Raw genomic sequence first — 25,386 nt, 5'->3', positions numbered from 1 at the left:
AAGCATTCGGATTGTTGTATTTTCATTTTCATTTGTTTCCATATATTTTTAAATTTCTTCTCTAATTGCCTGGTTGGCCCATTCATTCTTTAGTAGGGTGTTCTTTAACCTCCATGCTTTTGGAGGTTTTCCAGACTTTTTCTTGTGGTTGATTTCAAGTTTCATAGCACTGTGGTCTGAAAGTGCGTATGGTATGATCTCAATTCTTTTATACTTACGAAAGGCTGTTTTGTGACTCAGTATGTGATCCATCTTGGAGAATGTTCTGTGTGCACTCGAGAAGAAAGTATATTCTGTTGCTTTGGGATGCAGAGTTCTAAATATACCTGTCAAGTCCATCTGATCCAATGTATCATTCAAGACCCTTGTTTCTTTATTGATCCTGTGTCTAGATGATCTTTCCATTGTTGTAAGTGGGGTATTAAAGCCCCCTGCAATTACCACATTCTTATCAATAAGGTTGCTTATGTTTGTGATTAACTGTTTTATATATTTGGGGGCTCCCATATTCGGCGCATATACATTTGTAATTGTTAGCTCTTCCTGATGGATAGACCCTGTAATTATTATATAATGCCCTCCTTCATCTCTTGTTACAGCCTTTAATTTAAAGTCTAGTATGTCTGATATAAGTATGGCTGCTCCAGCTTTCTTTTGACTTCCAGTAGCATGTTAGATAGTTCTCCATCCCCTCACTTTTGATCTGAAGGTGTCCCCAGGTCTGAAATGAGTCTCTTGTAGACAGCAAATAGGTGGGTCTTGCTTTTTTTTATCCATTCGGATACCCTATGTCTTTTGGTTGGAGCATTTAGTCCATTGACATTCAGTGTTATTATTGAAAGATACGGATTTAGAGTCATTGTGATATCTGTAGGTTTCATGCTTGTAGTGATGTCGCTGGTACTTTGTGGTCCTTGTCACATTTCACTCACAGAATCCCCCATAGGATCTCTTGTAGGGCGATTTAGTGATGATGAATTCTTCAGTTTTTGTTTGTTTGGGAAAACTTTTATCTCTCCTTCTATTCTGAATGACCGTCAACTCCTTTTTTATGATGTAGCACTTTACGTGTCTGAAGACCATCGTCATATTCCTCCCCACGCTCCCATTCCTCCCACCTAAACATTTTCCTTTGCTTCTACCCTGGTGTTTTTAATGCCTCAGAATAAAACAATGACTTGAACCTACTTCCCTCTGAGGATTTGACTCTTGGAGCGTCTTCCTAGTAGGGATTAGCAAAACACATAGTTGTTTCCGTGTTACATAATAACTATCATTCATACCATGCTTCGCAAAAATTTGATGAAAAGCTTCACATACGTGCTTGTATTTGTTGACAATATTTTGAGGGCACAGATGAGTATTATTCTCTTTGTAGATAAGTAAACAGAGGTTGGAAAAGTTTAAATGCCTTGACCAAGGACAGACAGAGAGGAAGTGGTTGAGTGGGAATTGCACCCAGATCGTTTGGACTCTTGAAACTCTGGTAATTCTCTTATACCTGGGGTCTCTTGTTTGGAGCCTCTCTGTGTTCCCCTGGAATTACTTGTCACGTTTTGTCTTAATGTGTATGTGCATTTTTCTGAGAAGATCCATAGTTGAGATCAGATTCTGAAAGGCTTTCGTGACCTCACGAAAGGTGAAGAAGTATTACTGTATTGCCTGTGCTTCTGAGGGATTATTTATCAGGAAATTATTTAGAAGTAGAATCTTCAATAAATAAAAGATTTGGTTTTAATATTTCCTTTTTGAAGAGCTACAGCTTTCATTGAGATTTATGTCATAGAGCAAAGATGCCTTTCTGTAGGCTGAAGCAGCTGACTATATTATATGAAATACATAGTAAACATTCACAGTTTTTAGATCCAACCAGAGCTCGCTCGCTCTCTCTCTGTCTCTCTCTCTCTCTCTCTCTCTCTCTCTCTCACACACACACACACACACACAATATATATATTTCATACTCTCTGAATATGTTTTCCATTCTTTAAAAATTTTTAAACTTAGAAATTTGTTAGTTTCATAAACAATAAGATAATAAATTTGGGGAAAATAAATTTGGTATATGGAACTGGTCTTACTACTTTTCTGCCCCACCTCATTAAATAATATTGAATTTTCGTCAGAGTTTAATGTGTGCCATCAATTCCCTTTGGTTATTTTGAGTGGGGCTGAATTTTCACTTATGTCATAAGCTTAGAAGTGTTCTAGAACTCCTAGGTATTGGCTTTAGGTTGGGAGGACTCTGTTTGAAATGCTCAGAAGAACTAAAGTGGGTATAGATGTAGGAACATTTGTTTTTCTGCCCATGGGGAGATGAAGGATGTCCAGGTTGTTTATCTGTTTTCTCTGTAAAGTAAAAATAATTTTCTCTGTAAGGTCACCTGTTAGAGTTAGGGAGAAAGTCATGTGGTGAATATTTGAGAGTGGAGGATTGTTGTAGACAGTGGGAGAATGAATTATCAAGAGAATGGAGTTGAGTTGCCAAAGGGTTCATTTTAGTTGGCCGTTAACACCTTGTTTGGTGACTCTCTACAGGAGTGGTTGGTGAAAACCCTGAGAAGGCAGGTAATCGGGCTTTACCATGTTTGGCTCTTACCAGACTGGTATGATGAAAGGACAGAAGGACCAACAGTGGCATTGGCAAGAGCGCTCCTTGCATTATACATCATGAATTGTTGAATACAGAGAGAAGTGGAAAATTTTAAAAGGTGATGATATGGGAGAAAGGTAAAGGGCCTATATGTTGGAAGTCATATTGGTGTCAAGATGGTGTGAGGAGAGTGGTAAATGTGTAACTAGAGCAGTAACAGATGGTAATAAGTCCAGGTTGGCTCTGAGAGTGGGTGGCTGTTACAGATTGGGTCCTCCAGAAGAAGACACTGAGACAGAGTCAGTGGTATGGAAGGTATCTTTCGGAAGTCACCACCTGTGAAAACAAGTGGGGAGTAATAGGGGTTAGCAGAAAGAAAAGTCAAATTGGAGGGGTTCTTCTTAGAACCTTGGCCAACCCAGCAGAGATCGGTGGAGTGGATGTTGCCCATCAGAATTGTCTTGCATTCAGCTGAAATAGCTGGAACTTAATATTCCTTCCTAGCTTAGTCCCTGGATGTGGGCCTTCTGAGAAAAGGCTCTCTGTGGCTGAAGCAGACTCTGAAGTGACTGATAGCTAGAGACTGTATGCTGGGTAAAGCATATCTCTATTGACTATAGTGCCGAGGTGGAATGAAGGAGGCCATTGGTGATAAGAATGTCAAAGCTCGTAGAAGCCTCTGTGTTTAGGCCATAAACATGAATGTCGAGGTCATCATGCTAGATACTAGATTGTGAATCAGGAGCCAAAGGTAGGAAGAGGTAGGAAAAGACAGGGTGACATAGCACAATGAGATGGACCCTGAAGTCTCAAAATTAAAAAAAAAAAAAATATATACACACACACACACACGTGTGTGTGTGTGTGTGTGTGTGTGTGTGTGTGTGTGTGTGTGTGTATGTACGTATGTTATTTATCAAGTGCTGGAAGTACAACGGTCTGGAAGCTGCTTTGGGATGCCACCCAGTCTAGATTTTCACTTCTTCCTATGAGAGAGGAAATAACCAACACTTTAGAGCTTGTGGAGAAATGGTGTTCATGGGAGAAAACCAGGGGTAATAAATAGTGAGGGGTTTTGGAGATTGGAGGTGAGTAGGATCTGGATCAGGAGCAACGAGACTCAGAATATTATGCGGGGATAGTAATGGTCAGTTACTCTCCAAGGAGGTTGATTGGCCAATGACATTGGAATGAGAGGTGGGGTTGGCTTTGGGCATAGTGGCCAGAGGCCATGCCACCTTTGGCTTGCTTGATGGTGGTCCCAGAAGGTGCAGACTCCACGTGCTGCTTGGCAGAATTGAATGCGGCAGATACAGAGACTTGGCTTCACAGAAGATACATGAGGCATTTTGAAGCAAGACTTTATGTCAGGCTAAAAAATAAGGAGAAGGTTGTGTTAGAGATTGCTCTGGGTCTTTAAAACATGATCTTCTGAAGATTTTACACCTAAATTGTTATTTTTCAATTCTGGGGAAAAAGGAGAAATGAACTTAAATGACTTGCCAGGGGTTATTGTTAATAGAAAAAGGAATAAGAACCAAGGTGTTCGGACTTTTACATTTTAACTTGACTTTCCCCACAGTAATTGTGTGCAAAGAACTTGGTACAGTAGGTAAACAAAAACAGAGTCAAACAGGAAAGTCAGTGAAGATAAAAAATCACACAGGGAATGTCAAATAAGATGTCTATACCTTCTCTAATAACTAAATTAAATAATATTTTTAAAACTCAAAAACACACATGATCTTCTTATATTTGCATTAAATCCTATCACTCTCCTTCTCCAGATCTTAGCAGCTTCCTCTTTAGGATAAAAAAAATCTGTTTTCTCCAGCATGACCTACCAGGCCCTTTGTGACCTGGTTTTGCCTAATTCCCCTTCCAGCGAACTCTTCTTCCTCGTTAGCCTTCTAAGGCTGAACTTTTTCCAGTGCCTCCAGTGTGCCTTGCTGTTTATCGCCTCAGGGTCTTCACACATACTCTTCCCTTTGCCTCGAACACTGCTACCTCTACTCTGTACAGACAATCTCCTCCTTATCCGTCAGACTCTGTTAATATCACTCCCTCAAAGAAGTCTTTTCTGTCTTGGAGTAAATTAGTCCCTAATATATACTATGGAGGTTATTATTAAATATTACGGAGGTATCATGGTCTGTCCTGCTAGTCTGTTCCAGTCTCATAACACAGAAGACAATTTGTAATTACATATTTCTGTGTTAGCTTCATGTCTTAATACAATATGGTCAACTCCTTAAGGGCAGGGGCTATGTCTTTATGACCACTTTTTTCCTAGTACCTAGCATAGTGCCAAGCACGCTTGCTAGTAATTGTTTGAATGGCGAATGTTTGGTGCATCTCTACAGTATTACACAATTTTTAATAATCATATTCTTAAGTTTATTTATTTTGAGAGAGGAAGAGAGAAAGAATCCCAAGTAGGCTCCTTGCTGTCAGTGTGGCGCCCGTGTCTGGTCTTGACCTCATGAACCGTGAGATCATGACCTGAGCCGAAATCAAGAGTCAAACACTTAACCAACTGAGCCATCCAGGTGTCCTTTTAATAATCATATTCTTCAGGAATATTTAATAACTTGGGAAAACACCCAGGATAGAGTGGTAGGAGCAAAAAGCTGGCTTAAACATTTATATGAACATGGTTTCAATGTTTTCTGTGTATGTGTATTGTTTTAGTGGTTACTCCCTATGTAATATCCTCCTCAGAATTATATCATCATGTGGCCGGGTTTCAGAAACTTAGTTTTTTATAGACTTACAGTTGCTGGTATATAGAAATGTATGCTTTCTACTAGCTAAATTTATTATTTAAATGATTTTATTTATATCTTATTGTACTCTCATTTTGCACGCCAGGGAAGGGCTTACTGAGAAGGAAATAGTTGAGTGAAAACTTGAAGGAGGTAAGGGAAGAGGCTATATAAACCTGGGACAAGAGTACTAACAAGGAGGACAGAGGCCCAAGGCAGGCAGGTGCATGGTGTGTTCACAAAAGAGCACAGTTTCCTTGTAACTGGAGCTGAGTGAGACGGGGAGGGAGCAGGCAGATCTGAACCCGGAAAATTACAGGTACAGATCACAGGAAGTCTTCTAGGTCATTGTAAAGCGTTCGGATTTTACTCTGAATGAGATAGGAAGGAGAGCACGATACTCCATCAGGCTGAGAAAAAATGACTCGATCACACAACAAAAGCTACTGATCAACATTTTTTTGCATTGGAACAGGATCACACTGGCTTGTATGTTGAGAATCCCCTGAAAGGGGACAGGGAAACCAGTTAAAACACCGATAATCAGGAGAGAGATGGTTGTGGTTTAGAAAGTAGTTTTCAGTGAGCATTGTGAGAAGTACTGAATTCTGTGTTTTGAGAGTTGAACTGATAGGATTTGCTGGTGGATGGGATGACCGGAGGCATGAACAAAATAGAAGAGTGAGGATAACTCCAAGGTTTTAGACATGAGCGACCAAAGGTTGATGTTGCTGTTCCTATTGGCAGGACCTCATGTGGAACTTACACGTGGTTGGTACTTAATAAATATTTGTTGAATGCATTTGAATTTATCTGCCTCCAGTCTCTGTGTTCTTTCTCCTCTTAGTTCTCTGTTGCTGGAGTGGTGCTTGCTGGTTGAGGTTTTTTTTTTTTTTTAAATGTTTACACTAAAGCTGTGTCCACGAACCATTACTTTATAGGTCTAGGTTGCTTTGTCTAAGAATCCTCAGAGCCTCTTTGTTAGTAACCTCAGCTCTTCTCTGGTCCCTCCTGAGCTAAATTGACAAGGCATTCTTTTGTGCATTTTATTTTAAGAAAAGCCTTGTCTATATTTTAGGCTTTTGAAAAGCAACATTTAAAAAGCAAATTCACTGATCTTTGAAGAAATACAAAAGAAACATACTTTTCCAGGAAGAGAGTTGTAGCAGTAATTTTATATGATGTATTTCGAAAATGTTGATCAGTAGCTCTTTTGTCGTGTGATCGAGTCATTATTTTTTCTCAGCCTGATGAAGTATTGACCTGATACCAGTAAAACCAATAATACCAATATTAGGAGTTCTGTGTTACATGTTAGTTTTGTCAGTCTATTTTCTTCTGTTAATATTGGGCTACTTTGTAGAGGATCACTGTCGTATTTTCTCTCCCCCAAAACTGTAACTTTATATATCTTCCGTGAATTTTATTATGCATATGTAAGTTGGTTTCCAAACTAAAGTGTAGTACTTGTGTCTTGTTGGAATGCTATTTTTTCATCCTTTTTTGCTACATTTTATAATAGCTTTGACTCCAACTTTTAGTGTGTTCTTTTTTATACCCCGATCAAAACGTGAATTTCTTGAGGTCACAGACTGTACTGTGTCTATTAGTTAGGTTTATATCCTTGTGAGCCCACTCCTAGGCACAAAGATGCTCAGTTCCTAATTACAGATTGAATTCAATTAAATAGTGTTTTCATATTAAATGCATTTCTGTCAGAATTGCTATTTTGAAAACCATTGATTATAGTGATTTGTATACACTTTGGATACCTGGTTTGGGGTGAATAATTAAGAAACATTTTAGGTTAAAATTGCACAGACATGCCATGAGTTTGCCCATTTTATTTCTCTGCATTGGGGAATTCTTGTGATAATCAAGGCAGGATCTAAGATGCTTCCCATAAAAGAAAGAGAGCATATATAATCATAATTAGATGGTGTAAAAATGTCAGACCAAAATGATACTAATTATTTTTTCCTGAAGCGTAACTAATATCCCAAAGCAAAAATACCGTTCATTCCCATTTTAAATCCCATTAGGATTATTGCGTATGGTATCTCAATGATTATAATAATTGGGTATACATTTCTACTTGATAAAGGTGCTACCATATTGTTACACAGTATCAGAAAATGTAAATAAAACCAATGGGTAGAATATATTCCAAAGGAAATTTTATGATCTAGGAAATAAAAATTCATAAATGGAATGGTTTCTCAAGACTACACTATCTGGTTCATTCTCTTTATTTTATTGGTAAGAAAAAGAAGCCTCAGGGAGGTTAAACAACTTTCTTGTTGTGACATAAAATTACTTGATATCAAAGAAGGAGGACTTCATTTCTTAACATCTGATTATAATCTATATCAAATTCCATTTTATTCTATATTGTTTATTTCACTCTATCAAGTTAACTGATAACATTTAAGGCAAAAGCTGTATTATTTTTATTCTGTTAATTTTTGTGTATTTGTAATGATTATCTTAGGCTAACCATGAGAACTGACTGAAAACCAACAGCAAACAGGAATAGAGACATCTATATAGAATCCAAAGATACTTGTGTCAGAATAGTTGAATTCAGAGGGGGAATTGTAGACTGTTCTGTAAAGAGTATGTTGTGTGGAGACTTTTCTTTCTAGCAGTATGACTGGTATCTTCGTTGATCGTCGCATGAAAAAACTTCAAGTGTTGGGTGAAAACTTAAAAATGTGTTAAATTGGGGTTCCTGGGTGGCTCAGTCGGTTAAGCGTCCTACTTCGGCTCAGGTCATGATCTCACGGTCTGTGAGTTCGAGCCCCGCATCGGGCTCTGTGCTGACAGCTCAGAGCCTGGAGCCCATTTCAGATTCTGTGTCTCCCTCTCTCTCTGCCCCTCCCCTGTTCATGCTCTGACTCTCTCTGTCTCAAAAATAAATAAACGTTAAAAAAAATTTTTTTTTTAAAAATAAAAAAAAACAATGTGTTAAATCGCTTTGATGAGCTGGCAAGAAAGTTAGGATTATTGGAAGCAGTAAAAGGACTCCAGAGAGATATTGGGGAAAGTACTTCCAAGCCAGTTTTTACCTTGAAAGTACTTACCAAACCCAAGTGAACTTGCAAGGCACAGAGTAGGAACAAAGCCCAGAACCTCCCCAGCCTGGGGAGTCTAACAGAAAGTTACCCCCAAACTCCATATAGAGTACATGGATCATCTAGAAATACCATCCTTTTCTCCATAATCTTCCCATCTCCTGTAAGGAACTGGAAGAAAATTGGTCACCTTGGCATAGGCTGAAAGCAGGAAAAATCCCCAGAAAAAAACACATTTGCTGCCAAAATAAACATCATCTGGGTGGTGTGAGAAAATTTTAAAGCAAGAGTTTGGGCTCCAGGTTGGTAGTTCTCTTGTTAACTAGCAGAAGCCATTGCTAATCTTTTCTGATGGAACCTATCTTTAAACCAGGCCTTCAAGAATTATTACAGACAAATTTCTAAGGAATATGAACTTATATAACACACACTTTTCCACACATATGTGCACACATACACGATACACAATATATCCAGAAAATGAGGATCCAGGAGCAAGATTCAACAGAGATGGTTTACGAAAGAATCAAATCATCAGACATTCAGTATTGCAGCTATGAAACACTTAATACTGGTTTATCTCACAATGATATTTTAGTTAATAACTTTTGCCCTAATGGCGCCTGTCTGTTATGTCTTTTTCTTGCCTTATTGCAGTGTCTGTATTTTTTAAAATTTTTTTTAATGTTTTATTTATTTTTTAAGACAGAGAGAGACAGAGCATGAATGGGGATGGGGCAGATTGAGAGAGAGACACAGAATCCGAAGTAGGCTCCAGGCTCTGAGCTGTCAACACAGAGCCCGACGCGGGGCTCAAACTCACGAACCGTGAGATCATGACCTGAGCTGAAGTCGGACGCTTACCGACTGAGCCACCCAGGCACCCTGCAGCCTGTATATTTTTAATGGCTGTATCATATTCCAGTTATACATACATACATACATTCATACATACATGTTTGTATCACTTATGTATATGTAGATTTGTGTGTATGTTTGTAACTAAGTCCCTGTTATTTTGCATTTTAATTGACTTTTTAAAAGTTGAATTTACTGTTCTATGATGAACATGCTTGTTGCCAAATCTTAAGTTCCCCCATGATGGTGTTTATTTTTATTGAGGATGGAAGGAAATGCCTAGAGCCAGAATTATGGAGTTAAGTAATATGTAAAATGTTAACGTTGAAGGATATATATATAATATATATATATATCTCCATATGTATGTATACACACGTTATGACAATCATGACTGATGGAATGGAAAATAAAAATTTTGACAAGTGCAAGATATAAGCATGCCAGATAAATGTGGAGGAAACAAGACTGGAAAAATTCACTACTTTTTTATTTGGTTTAGGTAAAAAAAAAAAAAAAAAATATATATATATATATATATATATATATATATATATAGCATTTGAGAGCTGCAGGGGATGGACAGTCTGGATAGATTGTAAAACACAATTTTTTAAATCAATTTTTTTGCTGAACATAGGGCAGACACAATCCTATGTTATGCTCTATTTATATAGAAACAGAGGGGGAAAAAATAAACCCCCTGCCAGCTGTAATTTTGAGTGTTGATCATGTCACGGCTCATGCTTAGCTGGTTTGGAAGGCTGATTTTAATTCTGTGGGAATATTCCAAGAGTTGTCGCCTAGAGTGCTTGGAAAGTTGACTGTTGCTGATTAACCCTAAAGAGTGACCATGGGTTTGCTGGGAAAGTTATTTAAAGCCACCTGTGCCTTAGTCATCCAGATGCTTCCAACGAGCCATGAAATAATGCTGTTTCTGTTTGGATGCCAGCACTCATTATCTTTGTCAGTAAGTTAAACCCTACCATGTTTTGGAACTTGTAGTTTGACTCTAAATTTGTATTCAAGGAGACCTTTCTCTTACCTCTTAGAGTCATTTAGGGTTGTTACACTTCCTACCTGTCACATTAGGCCCTACTGTGGGCATCCTTAGATTTAAGCACATCTGTGAGCATGGAGACAATGACAACATTTAACAATACCATTTCTTCTATACGAACTAGTGTATTTATGCACCAGTCATTTCCAGTGGCCTGGGCACCATCATAGACCATTTCACAGGCAAAATAAGATTAATGGGCTCCGTCTGTGTTCAGCTTGATACTCATCCGCACCATAAATCCACTACTCAGCTGGCAAGCCATCATGGGAAGACTCCTGACTAGTCGAACATACATGTTAGGTCAGCACTGAGATGGGCTCATCTGATTAGAGAAATTCACTGCATTCTGTCATCCTTCGTATCACTCTTGGCTTTATTTTAACAAGAACTACTGAGCAAATGGTAAAATCTTTGGCAATCTGAAACATGAGTGAGGAGAGAATCCTTATTGTCAGGTTTAATCGTGGTCGGTGAACCAACACAGACACTTAGTTGAAACAGTACAGATCGGACGGAGAATTTCCCGGTTGTACCAATTTCCAAAGACTTCTGCCCTGCCATCCACTTGTTACACTGGTAATGTTTCTGCAGTGATCCTTCAAAACAGGGTCACCCCTACAAGAGGCAGGGGGACATCTGGGGCTGGTGGGAAAGGGTTCTTCTGGAGAACAAAATACTTACACTTCCTCTGTGGGCTACTCAACACCTCCCCGCCCCAATGCACAGATTTTCTTTTAAATAGTTATTAAAGAGAATAACAACAGTGAGCATTGGAGTGTAGCTCGCTTGGAAGACAGTCTGCCATTTCCTCAAAATGTTAAACATAGAGTTACTGTATGACCCGGCAATTCAAATTCTAGGTATATATGGAAGAGAACTGGAAACATACGTCCACACAGAACTTGTATATGGATGTTCTTAGTAGTGTTGTTCATAATAGTCCCAAGTGAAAGTATCCACTTTCATCAGTTGGTGAGTTAGATAAACTAACTGTGGTATATACACACACTGGAATATTACTCCAACTTAAATGAAGTACTGATAAATGCTACAACATGGATGAACCTTGAAAACATGCTAAGTGACAGAAATCAGACACATGATAAAGGAGGGGACTCCAGCTTACCCACACAAAAATCTTTGCATTAGATATACCCGGCTAACCGCTAAAACCTATTTAGTAGATTCAAGATAATTAAAACTAGGGAATCAGTTAAAGAGTGGAAGGAGAAAGAATCAATGCCGTCTCCTTATGTAGCCTTAAAATAAAGTGAGTTGCAGGGTAATGTCACTAAGATAGGAATGCTTCTCAAAAATGGTCAGTTAAAGTTCCCTTGTGCCTTATTGATCAACCATTTAAAAATATGCACGCAGTGACTGTGGATCCTTTGGTAATTGGCTCATATCTTACATTATGCTCTTCATAGAGCATGCCATTTCAGACTCCATTAGAGAAATAGTCTGTACTGTTACTAATGGAGCCGCCTTTGACTTACGCTCACGGAAGAGCACCGGGTGAACACGTTTTGCTGATGGCTCAGGGTGAGCTCCATTAACCTTAAAATCTGTTGTTTCGTTGTTTTTGGTTCCTTGTCATTCCTCCGTCCGAAACATCGTTGAATTCATTGTTAGCAAGATGATTAAAGATTTTTTTCTTATCTTCTTTTTTAAGCCAAGACACCACCCCAGAAAAATAATTATAAATTCACATGTTATTTGGGAAATAGAATGTATTGCATTCTTGAACCACCAACGAATATGGTATTTCTGGCTTTATAAAAATTTCTCCACGAGAAATTCACCCTGTTACGTGACCAAAAAATAACGATTTCATGCTGTGTCGCCAAACGTCTGGGAGAGAGAGTCTTACCTGAAGCAAGACTCGGGTGAGGTTTTTGGTTCCTAGCAGTCCGCTCACATTGAGGTTCCAGTCGACACAAGGTACTGCGCATACACATGCGCTGCTCCTTATACTTCAGAACATGGACTGTTTGTCTCACAATAATCTGTCATTAGGGAGTCTCTAATTTAGATCCTCCTTCTGTACGTTATGCTTTTTACCTGTGGGTGACACTAGAGAGGGGCCGAAAGGAACTTCCCCTTCTTCCTCAGGGCTGAGGTCCTTGGAATTTCCTTAATTCTTTCATTTCTCAGTCTTGCCCCGCCTGCAGCCTCTGCTGCTGCCCAATTCTGTAACTACTGACCATCAGACTTACTGCCCCACCTCACCTTGTTTCTAACTCAGGGCTTCCTGTGATGACCACAGGGAAGGCGAGGAGAGAGATAATTCTAAGTATGTCCCTGACTACAACCTCCATTCCTTTTAAATTTTCTCTGTCTCTGACTTCAGCCATAAAAACTCTGATCCGCGAGAAATCCCCACGTGACAGCTTGCACTGCTTATCATCAGTCAGGGCGCTTTCCAAGTCTCATTTATTTCTCACCAAGCCTTGACCCCTCTGTGGTGGATCATTGGAATGTCTTTCTTACGAGAACCTTTGACTCCTTTTCCCCTTGTTCTTTTGCTCCATTCGGCTGGTAAATCCTCACCTCTAGCTCTCAGAGTCTAGTGTCTCTTCTCCATTCTTACTTCTGCTCTAGAATATTCCACAGCAATATGGTGCTGCTATAAATTGCAGTTATTTCAGCCCACCTGGGCCCTCAGCAGTATAGAGGGATTATCAAGAAATTCTTCCTCAGATGTAACAGGAAAAGACAAAGCGAGGGTGAGCCACTGGGATTCCTTTAAAAAGAGGAAGCAGAAAAAGTGGGCTTCTGTTTGTATTTTGGGTATTGATGCAGGCAGACGCTCCAAAGCTCCCTCCTGATCAAGGGCCAGACCCTTTCCTGTCTTCCTACCCTCGTATTCCTGGACCTCCAAGGAACCCTCACCAGTAGTTTGGAGTTGGAGGGGTCATTATATGCAATGCTGGCTAGTCAGGAGAGATGGGGAGAAATAGAGTTAGTTCTGGGTCTTGCTGCTGGGACTACATTAGAGAGGAAAGTTATTTCTGGCCTCAGTTGGACCATTAAGTGTCTTCCCCCCAGAATCATTGTTTACATGATGGTTTTATCTGTAGAATGTTGTTTTTGTCAGGCTTTGCTTACATTTTTGATCAGAGAGGCTTTTTGTACATTGACTTGGATAATCAACTGCTCTATTTAGTGTCGATTCCGTGGAAAATGGATTTTAGGTGTCAAACCACTGTAAAAATCAGGGTTTACTGCTCCCAGTTTTAGAGTTTTCCTATGTCACCCATCATCTGTGTCATTTGTTTTAATTTTTTAATATTTGTTTATTTTTGAGCAAGAGAGAGAGTGACAGACAGACCGAGTGCGAGCAGGGGAGGGGCAGAGAGACAGGGCGACACAGAATCCGAAGCAGGCTCCAGACTCTTAGCTGTCAGCACAGAGCCCCACGTGGGGCTTGAACTCACAAATTGCAACCTCATGACCTGAGCCGAAGTCAGATGCTTAAACCAACTGAGCCACCCAGGTGCTCCTCATCTGTGTCAATTTATTCAACCTGTGAGTTTCTTGGAACATAAAGTGGTATTAAGCACATTGTAGCATATGTATATTGGGAAAAACTGTTTAAATACTGAACCGGCCATGTGTGGTTTTGATTTTGAGCAAGGCTCTGCACCCCCTGCCCCAGAGCCTCCCATTTCCTCACGTCTATGTTGAGTAATAATATTACAGGGATATTACTAGGATTAAGTGAGATGTTTTATGCTAAGGGTCCGGCACAGTGTCAGTTTCCTGGTAGACGTTTAATAAATACGAATCCCCTCTCCCCCTCTTGACCTTCTTCCTCATATCTGCATAATACTTGACACCTGTCTTCTTTATCTACACAGTAGAAAATTAGAGCTACCCGGGAATAAAATATAATTGAGCAATGAAATATAGACAAGGCATTTACTCCTCTAATGGTGGGGATAACTAATTTGTTTCTACTTGGGAGATTGTTTTCTATAAATAATATTATAATTTTTTAGCATTTTGCTGAAACATGATTCCTTACTTTGCATACTTTATGCAAAACACATTTGCTATTTGTTCCTACGTGGTTTGCACTTAGAATTCACTAGATCTAAAAAAGATATTATCATTTTTTTGTTTGTTCATTTGTTTATTCATGTAAATAATAAATACTCAACAAACACTTACCAAGTACTTATTGTGTGCCGGAAACTATCCTAAGCACAAGAGACACATCCATGAACAAGATTGTATTGTTGTTAATCATTATAGACTTAGTGAGAGTTGAGTCCAAAAGATGATCCTTTCCTTGAAGGGGTTTATTCCCAGGTCCATCAGCAACTTACCATGAGCAATGGGATGTTACCACCAATCTTGATTTGCTTGACTTGACCGTAATAGTAAGTTGAGTGTAAGAATAAATATCGTACTTCTGTTTTCTTCTTAATCTCGCACCAAACCCCAAACTCATAGATAGTCCCTGTCACAGCTTCCAGCATTGGTGGTAACAGCAGCAACAGCATTGAGTCCTCATGATAATCTGTGCTTTAGAATGGGAACTTGCTAAAGAACTTAATCTAAGAGAAGGCTTCTGGCAAGGTGACAGCTATGAATTCAGGGAATTCTTAGACCATTCAGCAGGCTCTTAGAGCCAATTAAAGACCCTGTTTATTGATGCAATCAGAATGCATTTTTATAATCGTTCAAAAGTGTTTATGAAGCAAAGTATTTGCTGTAAAAAGAAATTCATCTTCAGTGTGGTTCTTTTCAATGTGGAAAGGCCAAGTTGAAATCCAGGCCATGTTGAACATGTCAGATAAGGCATGCTGCTTTCTATGGCTCAGCACAGTTGACCATCAGATTCTGTACTGTTTCTATCTAAGCACTTGGCACAAACAATTCATAATCATAATATCTATACATTTAATATTTTTTTTTACTTTTTATTTTCTTTTTATTTTTTAAAATTTATTTTGAGAGAGCAAGAGACAGCATGCACACATGAGTTGGGGAGGTGCAGAGGGAGGGAGAGAGAGAATTTTAGGCAGGCTCCACACTGTCAGTGCAGAGCCTGATGTGGGGCTCGAACTCACCAACCATGAGTGAGATCGTGACCTGAGCCGAAGTTGGACTTTTAACCGACTGAGCCACCTGGTGCCTCAATAGTATTTAAAAAAAAAAATTTTTTTTTTTACATTTATTTATTTATTTTTTGAGAGCTATAGAGAGACAGAGCACAAGTTGGGGAGGGGCAGAGAGAGGAGGAGACACAGAATGCAAAGCAGGCTCCAGGCTCTGAGCTGTCAGCACAGAGCCCGACAACGGGGCTTGAATTCACAAACCGTGAGATCATGACCTGAGCCGAAGTCGGACACTTAACCAACTGAGACACCTAGGCGCCCCTCAATACTCTTTTTAATTGAAAAACTAAAAGTAGAGAAAGGCAGATTTTATTCTGTCATGCTCTAAGTGTTCTCAGCAGTTTTCTAACCTTGCACTGCAATAATCATGCCCCCCAAATAAGACAGACATGTTCTAATGGCCTTGCTAACACTCTTGACTCCTCCAGTGCTGCCTAAAGTAGCAGGAATAACATTTTAAAAATTGGACCTTTTGTAGTTTAGTTTATGTTTCGGTGATTGTGTGTGTGTGTGTGTGTGTGTGTGTGTGTGATCAGTTAGACCCTTAACTGTTTGGTAATTCTAATGAGAAAAGGAGACCATTTATTTGAGATATACTAGGTGTCAAACCCTGTACTGAATCCCCTTGAGTACGTTCTCACCACAAGTCTTTGGAAGAGTTTATTTCAGTATGTATTTTATAAATGGGAAAGCTGAGGCTCAGAAAATTTAAATAATTCTGTCACTTACAATATCAAGTAGCACATGTGGGGTCTGACATCGATCTTACTGATTTTTCCCACCATACCATGTAGTCCTCGCAGTGAGAACATTTGTTTCCATTTCTTTCTGAGGCTGGGCTTTTCGATTTCTGTTTTATTAACATGACTATATTCATTATAAATGCCATCAAATTCCAGTTGGGAAGAATCAGGGAATAAATAAGCTTAGGAGCTAATCACTTCTGTGTCAACGAATTCTAAAAAGCCCAGATTGTGAGCACTAAGATGTTGCCATCCCAGCAGTCTTTGGGTGGCCTTGGGGCCTCTTGCCACTTGTCTGCAAGAGCCTGTCAAACCATTGTCCTCGTTGTTAGAAACTAAAATATGACTGGGGCATTTCCTCCCCTTTCTGCACAATATGTATTCTACTCGATACTATTGTCAGTTTCTCTTTCTCTCTAACCATCCATCATCATTCCGCATTTCCTCTGGTGCCTATCACCCGGCCTCTGACAGCTGAGATTAGACTGTAAGCATAATGAATGAAGGGGAAGGAGGTGCTCTGGCCCCTTTCGTGCTCTTCTCAGGATTGAACATGTTCCTTAAGAACGTTCGTGACAGCAGCTCCCAGATTGCTTGATTACAGGAAGGCATGTGAGGAGGCGTGTGTTTCTCACCCGGAATATTGCAATGCTAGACTAAATCTCGGAGGATTAGAGACTCAGACCATATGGTCTTTGGCCACGGCCTTTACTTTTGGTTCCTACCTGTTTATTTTAGGACGATGGTTTGACAAGAATATCTTCATTGGGTTGGTGCTGTTTATTGGTAATATATAGTAAGCTGGATTTGAACTTGTCGCAAAGAGGAAATCACATCAGATGGAGGGCAGATGGTGTTTGCGACCGGACTGGAAGCATGTATGAGGTTCCTACAGGTGGAATTTTGGTTGGAGGTTGAGGTATTTCTTCCCAAGCTCTACTTTTTATTTAGTTTCACCCTATTCTGGAAAGCAGTAATCACCTTTCTAGAGCTAACAGGGAACAAATGCAACTATTACTTAGTTCCAGCCGGATGCTGGCCATTTCACAGCCTAATCTCCCTGTCACGGACATTTCTAGTGGCCCTTGGGCCTTATTTTTGGTATTGGATCTTTTGTTATCTATGTTTCTCATATGATTGCCATCCACAAATGGTGATTAAACACACCTATTACCCATAAGGCTCTGGGGATACAGAGAGAATTGGTTATGTTTGTTAGGTTTTTGACAGTTTACAAAGGACTTGCACATATACTTTCTCATATAATTCCAGTAACATCTAAGTTAGGTGTTTCTTCCTTCATTCAGCAAATGTATGCTTTTATAACCATTTTCCAGGAAGTTCCATTCCGGGTTCGAAAATATTACATAAGTATTAGAAAAGAAATGGAAGTAGAGTGACCTAAGTTAAGGTTATATAGGTTATCACATATGAAGTCACTGTTAAGGGAATTGTGGACCCTGGGAGAAGGCCATTTGACAGTTTAAACCTTTATTTTTTTAATTTTTCAAAGTTGATTTATTTTTGAGAGAGACAAGGGACAGCATGAGTGGGGGAGGGGCACATAGAGAGGGAGAGAGAGAATCCCAAGCAGACTCTGCACTGTCAGCACAGAGCCCCATGTGGGGCTTGAACTTACGAAACCGCGAGGTTATGACCTGAGCCGAAACCAACAGCCAGAGGCTTAACTGACTGAGCCACCCAGGTGCCCCCCCATTTGACAAGTTTAAGGCTAGATGTGGTGCCTGAAGGAATGGTGGGAGGAGGCAGGGCCCTGGAAATGGAAGCCCGTTGTGGACCAGGGCACGGAGGTGTGTGTGTATTCAGTGCATTTGGTGGGCATGAACATACTAGTTTGACTGGAGCTAAGTTAATCAGGCCTATATATAATTATCGAGGACCTAAAATCATTGAACCTGAAACTTTTTTAGAAATCATTGGAAGTCATGTAGTCTAACTCACATTTGTTCTTAAGAGAAATGTTCATATTCAGTAAATGAAGGTATTGTTATGTAGATTTATTTCATAGGAAGTTATTGATGTTGCTCCTGGAGTGCAGAATATAACCTGTTTTTTTTTTTTTTTTCTACACATACACACACGTTTCTTTGGTAATTCAGCGCTGGCTTCATTTTATGATCTTAGAGAGGTATTGATAAAGACGATATATTTATTCTGTTTGTGACCATACCGTGTGTCCTTGAGAGAAGGATTTTGTTAAAAGAGTCATGTTTGTGGTAGCCCTGATGCTCTCCTTATGCAAAACCACTGAGTTAGCAGAACACTAATATCTCTGGTGCAAATACAGTAAATACAACATGGATTTTTTCCATGAGAAAAATAGCTTATGACTTTGAACCAAGAGCTGTACATACTATTATGTTTTCTGTTTTTCTTAAGAAAAGCCTTGCTCTGATTAGTTGTTGGAGACAACTGATCCAAATGGGATTTGTCTAGACTCTGATGCCTCTGGGAAGTCTTGATGATCCAGGGTATGGATTTCTGAGGCTTCACACGTTTTTATCAGTCAATCTCCAAGATACCTCAGAGACTGTTAAGATAGATAATAAATCAAATGAGATTTAGTTGTGTTTGGTATCATGCAAAGAACTATAATTAGAAGGAAAATGTAATTTCAAAAAAGAAATGAAATAATTTAAGTGTAGGTTGTTAGGATTTTGAGGAAGACCATGAAATAGCATCTATCTTTACTGTCAGAGTTCTGAAACTATTAGGAAATAACATAAGTCGGGCAGATGGAAGCTGAAATACCAACTTTTATTGGTATAAGCCAGACTGAAAGATGTAGCCTTCTTTGAGAGTCAAAGGAGTTTGCTAACTGAAAATCAAAATTAGACAAATTTACTCACCTACTTACAGAAGGGACTGGACCACTCCATCCTTCTCTGACAAAGCAAGACCTTTCTGGTTAAACTTGACAAGACAACACCATCTACAGGCATTCTGGTTTCTAAAGTGGAATAAGGAGGTTGCTGAGACATGCATACTCAGCTTTTTCTTCTCAGTTTTACCAAGGGAGTCACTTCACTTCCCCTGGAGTGCATAAAAGACAGAGGCCAGGGATTACGTTAATTTTCATTCTAATGGAAGGTAATGTGAGTGGTGTGGGAGGGAGGGGGAGCACCTCTCCCAACACCCGAAGATGCACACTGTAGCGCATTTTAACCTTCTGAAATCAGGATGTTGTATTACGTCTATGGCATGTTATTAATGGCCATGGACCAGAAGACGGTCAAAATGAGTTGTTTTCGCCTCAGTGTTTGTGAGCTGAGTGGATAGTCCTCATACCATGAGCCTTCACTGATTCAATTAATGAACCTCTTAGGGGCCTTTTGAGGAAAGAGCATGAGTCTTGGTCAGTATTGGAACACCTTCTCTTTAAACCTTCTGATAGCATCAAGTGCATACCAATGTTAGACCTTGCAGGATCGGTATCAGCAGCTGGCATAAAATACTGGATGAATTCCTGTAAGAAACCCACTTAGTGACACCGTTTAGAAAACAAGGATATTGACAACTCTGAGTCATTAAGAAAAGCTGGATTCCGAAAATTACATAATTTTAAGAACATAATTCATTTTTCTCACTCTCCCATGTTAAATGTGTATGAGAGATCTATGGTAAACACCTATTTATTTTAAAAACCTTAAAGTCTTAAAAAACCCTAAATAAATATTTATAAATTACATAACATACTTGTATATACTTAAACTATAAGAAGCTTTTCAATGAGAAAAAGATAAGGATGCATTATATAGTTTCAGTAGCAGGATTTAAAAAAAATTTTTTTTAACGTTTATTCATTTTCGAGAGACAGAAACAGAGTGTGAGTGGGGGAGGGGCAGAAAGAGAGGGAGACACAGAATCCGAAGCAGGCTCCAGGCTCTGAGCTGTCAGCACAGAACCCGACGCGGGGTTTGAACCCACGAACCGTGAGATCATAACCTGAGCCGAAGTCAGACGCTTAACTGACTGAGCCACCCAGGCGCCCCCATTAACAGGATTTTCTTAAATTTAGTGTTACTCGATAATGTGTCTTACAATGAATGGGGTCTGAGATTTGGTGAAGTGTGGTCAGTTAGGTCTGTATGGGTCTCTGCTCCAACCTTTACTGCCCCGGACAACTTGGATGGTACTTCCTCTTTGGGAAAGTTTCATGTGCTGCACTATCCAAGATGGGCACTGCTGAGAGCAGATCCTAACTTTCATGTTTAACTGGGTCATGCCTTACCCTCTTTCTTTAAATACACAATTTATTTTTATTGTGCTTCCACGTTTTCACTCCAGAGTGAAAGTGCTCCCCTGCGGTTTACGTCATCAAGAAGACTAGATCCAGTCATTCCAAATAATTTTGTAGACCTGAAGGCAACTGTTTGCAAAGACAGTCCTTCTTATGGCGGTATAACATTCATCTAGATAGCCTGGGTTTCTTTTTGGGGAATGTTCTAGTAAGCTCAATCTCTCTTCCTTTTCCTGCAAGGGGGTCCTGATGACAACCTAATTGAAGGTGGAGGAACAAAGTTTGTCTGCAAACCTGGAGCCAGAAATATTACTGTCATATTCCATCCATTATTAAGGTAAGTCAAATCCTATGTACTTACTGAAAAATCAATATTTTCATTATTTATGCTGATGCACTGAATGCCAATAGGCCAGTCAGCATTGAAACAAGTCCTAAAGAAAAAAAAAGAGTGTTGCATCTCCTAGGGCTTTACTATCAAAGTTTGTCAATAAAACAAATAATGTCAACTCATCTTAGTACCTATTTGTTCTCAGGAATAATACTCCATGAATACTTTTTAAAAATTTTCTTTATTTCCTGTCCCTGCCCCTCTCCCTCTCTCTGTCATTGTCCCTCCCTTCCCTTCTGTATTTATTTCAGGGAGGGGCGACTTATGGTCCACAGGAGAAATCTAGTCTGCCACCTGTTTTTCTTTTTTTTTTTTTCAATAAAATTTTATTGACACAGTCATGCTCATCTATTCATGTATTGTCCATAGCTGCCTTGTGCTATGGTGTTGCAGAGTTGAATATTTGCAAGAGAAGCCATATGGCCTACGAAGCCTAGAATATTGACACATTGGCCCTTTACAGGAAAACATGGCAGACCCATGATGTCTCCCTAATTTACATTAATGATTCAGATATCCTTTGAGGATTGGCAAATCTTTAAACAAATATGACTTATCAAAACCGAAAGGCATTATAGCAGTTGCATATATGGTTTTATATATTAAAGGACAGCTTGATGCTAACCAGAATAAAATCTGTTGCTCAGTTTATTGTGGTACTGTGATTATAAGAAAATAAAAATCTGTGATACTTCCATTTAAAAAACTTCAAAGCCCTAAATACCTTTAAAAAGAAACTTTTTTGGAAGAAGGGAAAAGGAGGTTATTATTCAGCGGCTCTAAAATTTTGGTTTTGCACAATGAAAAATGTCTAGAGAACTGTTGGATAACAATGTGCATAGAGTTAACACTACTATACTGTATACCTAAAAAAGATTAAGATGGTGAATTAAATGGTAAGCATTGTTGACTTCAATAAAAAAGGGTACTCTTTGGGGCACCTAAGTGGCTCAGTAGGTTAAGTGTCCGACTATTGATTTCGACTCAGGTCATGATCTCACAGTTTGTAGGATCGAGCCCCATGTGGGGCTCTGCACTAACAGCACAGAGCCTGCTTGGGATTCTCTCTTTCTCCTTCTCTCTCTGCCCCTCCCAACCCCTCGTGCAGGTCCTCTCTCTCTCTCTCTCTCAAAATAAATTTTTTTTTTTAAAAAGGGTACTCTTTGGACACAGATATCTGATGTAATATTAAGTGTATGTTTTCTCTGTGATGAGCCAGTATTTATTTTTGCTTTGTTCATATAATGGACCAGAAACTCTTGGGTTCATTAGAGGTTAGGTCCTCAGATCATCCCATTAACTTTCTTATGTAACTAATATAATATTTGAGGCATTTGAAATAACAGGTAAGCAGATGCTACTAAATTGTCCAGATAGAATATTGAATGTACTTTTCTAAAACATGAGCAGTTTACTACTGGAATTATCCTACCTTTTCATTAACCAAGACTTACTAAATTGCAATCATTGGAATGAGTTCGATTCAGATCTCTTATTTAAGCAATGAGTTTTAAAAATTATGCTGAAATACTTTACTCAAAATTAGTTTTAAATGCAGAAACACAAATATGTAAATTAAACAATAAAGACATCCTTCCATGCAGTAACAAAGAAGTTTTTTTTAACGTTTATTCATTTTTTGATAGAGAGAGAGAGAGAGAGAGAGGCAGAGAGAGGGGGAGTTACAGAATCCAAAGCCGGATCCAGGCTCTGAGGTGTCAGCACAGAGCCCGACACGGGGCTTGAACCCATGAACCGTGAGATCATGACCCGAGCCAAAGTCGGCTCAGTCAGCTGACTGAGCCAGCCACCCAGGCACCCCGATTTTTTTTTAAGTAGGCTTCATGCCCAGTGTGAAGTCCGATTCGGGGCTCGGACTCACAACCCTGAGATAAGACCTGAGATGACACCAAGGGTTGCACCCTTAACTGACTGAGCCACCCAAGCACCCCAAAGAAGAGATTTTTTTTTTAATTTTTTTTTCAACGTTTATTTATTTTTGGGACAGAGAGAGACAGAGCATGAACTGGGGAGGGGCAGAGAGAGAGGGTGACACCGAATCGGAAACAGGCTCCAGGCTCTGAGCCATCAGCCCAGAGCCTGACGCGGGGCTCGAACTGACGGACCGCGAGATCGTGACCTGGCTGAAGTCGGACGCTTAACCGACTGCGCCACCCAGGCGCCCCAAGAAGAGATTTTTAAAGAAGCATTATTAATCTTTCAAAAAACCTGTTTCAGCAAACATTCACAACAAGTAAATCGTGTAATTTAAGAATCACGGAATTAAGAGAATTAAGACTATTCCTCTATAAATCTAGTTGATTTTCTATATATAAACATATGAATTGGAACATATAGAATTTCTGGATTAAGTGACAGTGCTCATATTTATTTCACCTGACTTTGGTACTTAGTTTAATACTCATTTTCTTCTTCAATTAAATTGATTTCTACTTAGCTAGAGCTGCTGATTGTTAGGAAAATGGGAAAATACCTTAATCATTATAGGCATCTTCTAACCTAGATTTAGCGCCATAATTTACTGGTAAGTTATGCCATTGCATGGATAAATGAAATCCTTATGCTTATATTTGTTCCAAAGCATAGAGGAAGATCTTTGGAAGTTTTTTAGCTATATTGTCAATAACCACTTTTCAAGAGATTTTTTTTTTCCCCTAAGGTTGTTTGTTTTTTTTTCCCCTTTGTTAAGGTGAAGTTAGAATGGAGGAAAAAGGTTATCCTTATTTCACACTTAATAAATTGCATTTTTGCAAAAATACTCATAGAGTTTAATGTATTACAGTTCTTGATTATTACTTTTAGCATTTATCCTGCTTTACAAGAGAGGTTTTAAGGCTTGGTAGTGCTCGTACTGGTTTTACACACTTGATTCGTCTCTATTTTTATTCAGTATTTTATTATTGATTAGAATTGGAGAAATGTTTGTTGCATGCCATGGTTTATAGTCATTCTCTGTGTATCTCTTAATGGAAGCCACAAGAATCTTATGTGGTCTGCAAGGTGAGTGAATTCCTTTCTAAGCAGGTGATCATTATGGATTTTGAATTAGCCTTTGGCTCAAATGGAAACCTTGCTTCTCAAACCCATATAGAGTCTCAGCTGAAACTTCATAATGGGCTTAAGGGACTTCAAATCATTAAGATCTTACAGTTTTGTTTTGTTTTGTTTTGTTTTAGTTTTTACACTTACAGATTTGGCAGTTATTAGATTTATTATTTCTTCTAAAGTTTGGAAGTTTAGTTTTGGTAATGAGAGGAAAGTGCACCTTATCATGCCAGTGCATTTCATTTTTACTCAGTGTTTAAATTTTTCATTTCTCCTTTGGCCACTCAGTCATTCATGATCAACAAATGTGTATTGAGCACTTATGATACATGTTTTCCCTTCTGTAAGTTAGGTGAGGATTCTTTAGAAATAGTCACTCTTATTTCTATGGGATTATTTCAACAAAATACGTATACATATATTTTCCATCCTCTAGAATGCCCCTTGTTGTGTTTCCGTGCAAGCTCAAAGTGAATGTGATTTTGCACATTCTTATTTACAAGACAAGATAAACTATGGGAGAGGTAGCCTGGAAGAATGGAAAGAGGGGGGAAAAACACAGGATAAGAAATTTAAAGTGAAAGCCTCAACAAATTAGGTGCAGATCCAGGTTCCTTCTGTTCGGTTTTACTCACTGATTATTTATTGGACTCTGATTCTATGCCAGGTCCCAGGGACACACAAAAAATAACATGAAATTCGTGCCTAAAAGGTACTCACTCAGTAGCTGCCTTGGTGGCAAAAACTGAGAAGCCCCAAAACGCCAATTATTGGCGCGGACGGAGATGATCTCTTATACCTGGTGTGCAAATGGGCACAGCCTTTCCTGAAGCCAGTTGGGCAGTAGTGAGCAGTCACATCCCTTCCACCCAGTACTGCACCGCCTCGACTCCCTTGTGTGCTTCTCCCTTGCAGTGACTTGTTCTTTTCCCATCCTCATTCCCCAAACTCTTCTCCTAATAGATCATAATAATCTTTACTTATAACTGGCATCCTATTCAGAAAGTGAGTTCAGAAGGAACTTATCACAAGTTGGCTTTTATCACCCATTCAACACTACCATTGTTTTCTTACACTCTCTCCTTCCGTGAACGTGAACGGAGATAGTGTTCTTTGGAAGCCAGAAACCATTTCAAGTGTGTAGGGCTTTCCTTTTCCTTTGCTACTTTCCCCCTGTGTCTAGCAATACTCGTATTCTGTCTTCCTGAACTTTGCATGTGGCTAGTCTACCCTTCATTTATTAAAAATGTTCTTTTCATGGGGCGCCTGGGTGGCTCAGTCGGTTAAGTGTCTGCCTTCAGCTCAAGTCATGATCTCACAGTTCATGAGTTTGAGCCCTGCATCAGGCTCTGTGTTGACAGGTCAGAGCCTGGAGCCTGTTTCCGATTCTGTGTCTCCCTCTCTCTGCCCCTCCCCTGCTCGCTCTCTCTCTCTCTCTCTCTCTCT

General features: G+C 39.4%; 1 protein-coding gene across 1 annotated transcript in view; it reads left to right on the top strand.

Moving 5' to 3' along the window:
- EXOC4 (exocyst complex component 4) overlaps positions 1-25,386 on the top strand; it is a 743,049-nt gene that overhangs the window by 315,827 nt on the left and 401,836 nt on the right. The window contains exon 10 of the mRNA XM_015073047.3: positions 20,724-20,820. Coding sequence (XP_014928533.2) covers positions 20,724-20,820 — 97 coding nt within the window. The remainder of the gene's footprint in view (positions 1-20,723; positions 20,821-25,386) is intronic.

The sequence above is a fragment of the Acinonyx jubatus genome, chromosome A2, assembly GCF_027475565.1.
Source record: "Acinonyx jubatus isolate Ajub_Pintada_27869175 chromosome A2, VMU_Ajub_asm_v1.0, whole genome shotgun sequence".
Taxonomy (NCBI): Eukaryota; Metazoa; Chordata; class Mammalia; order Carnivora; family Felidae; genus Acinonyx; species Acinonyx jubatus.
The sequence above is the reverse complement of the archived record's forward strand: the minus strand, read 5'-3'. Positions and strand labels throughout refer to the sequence as shown.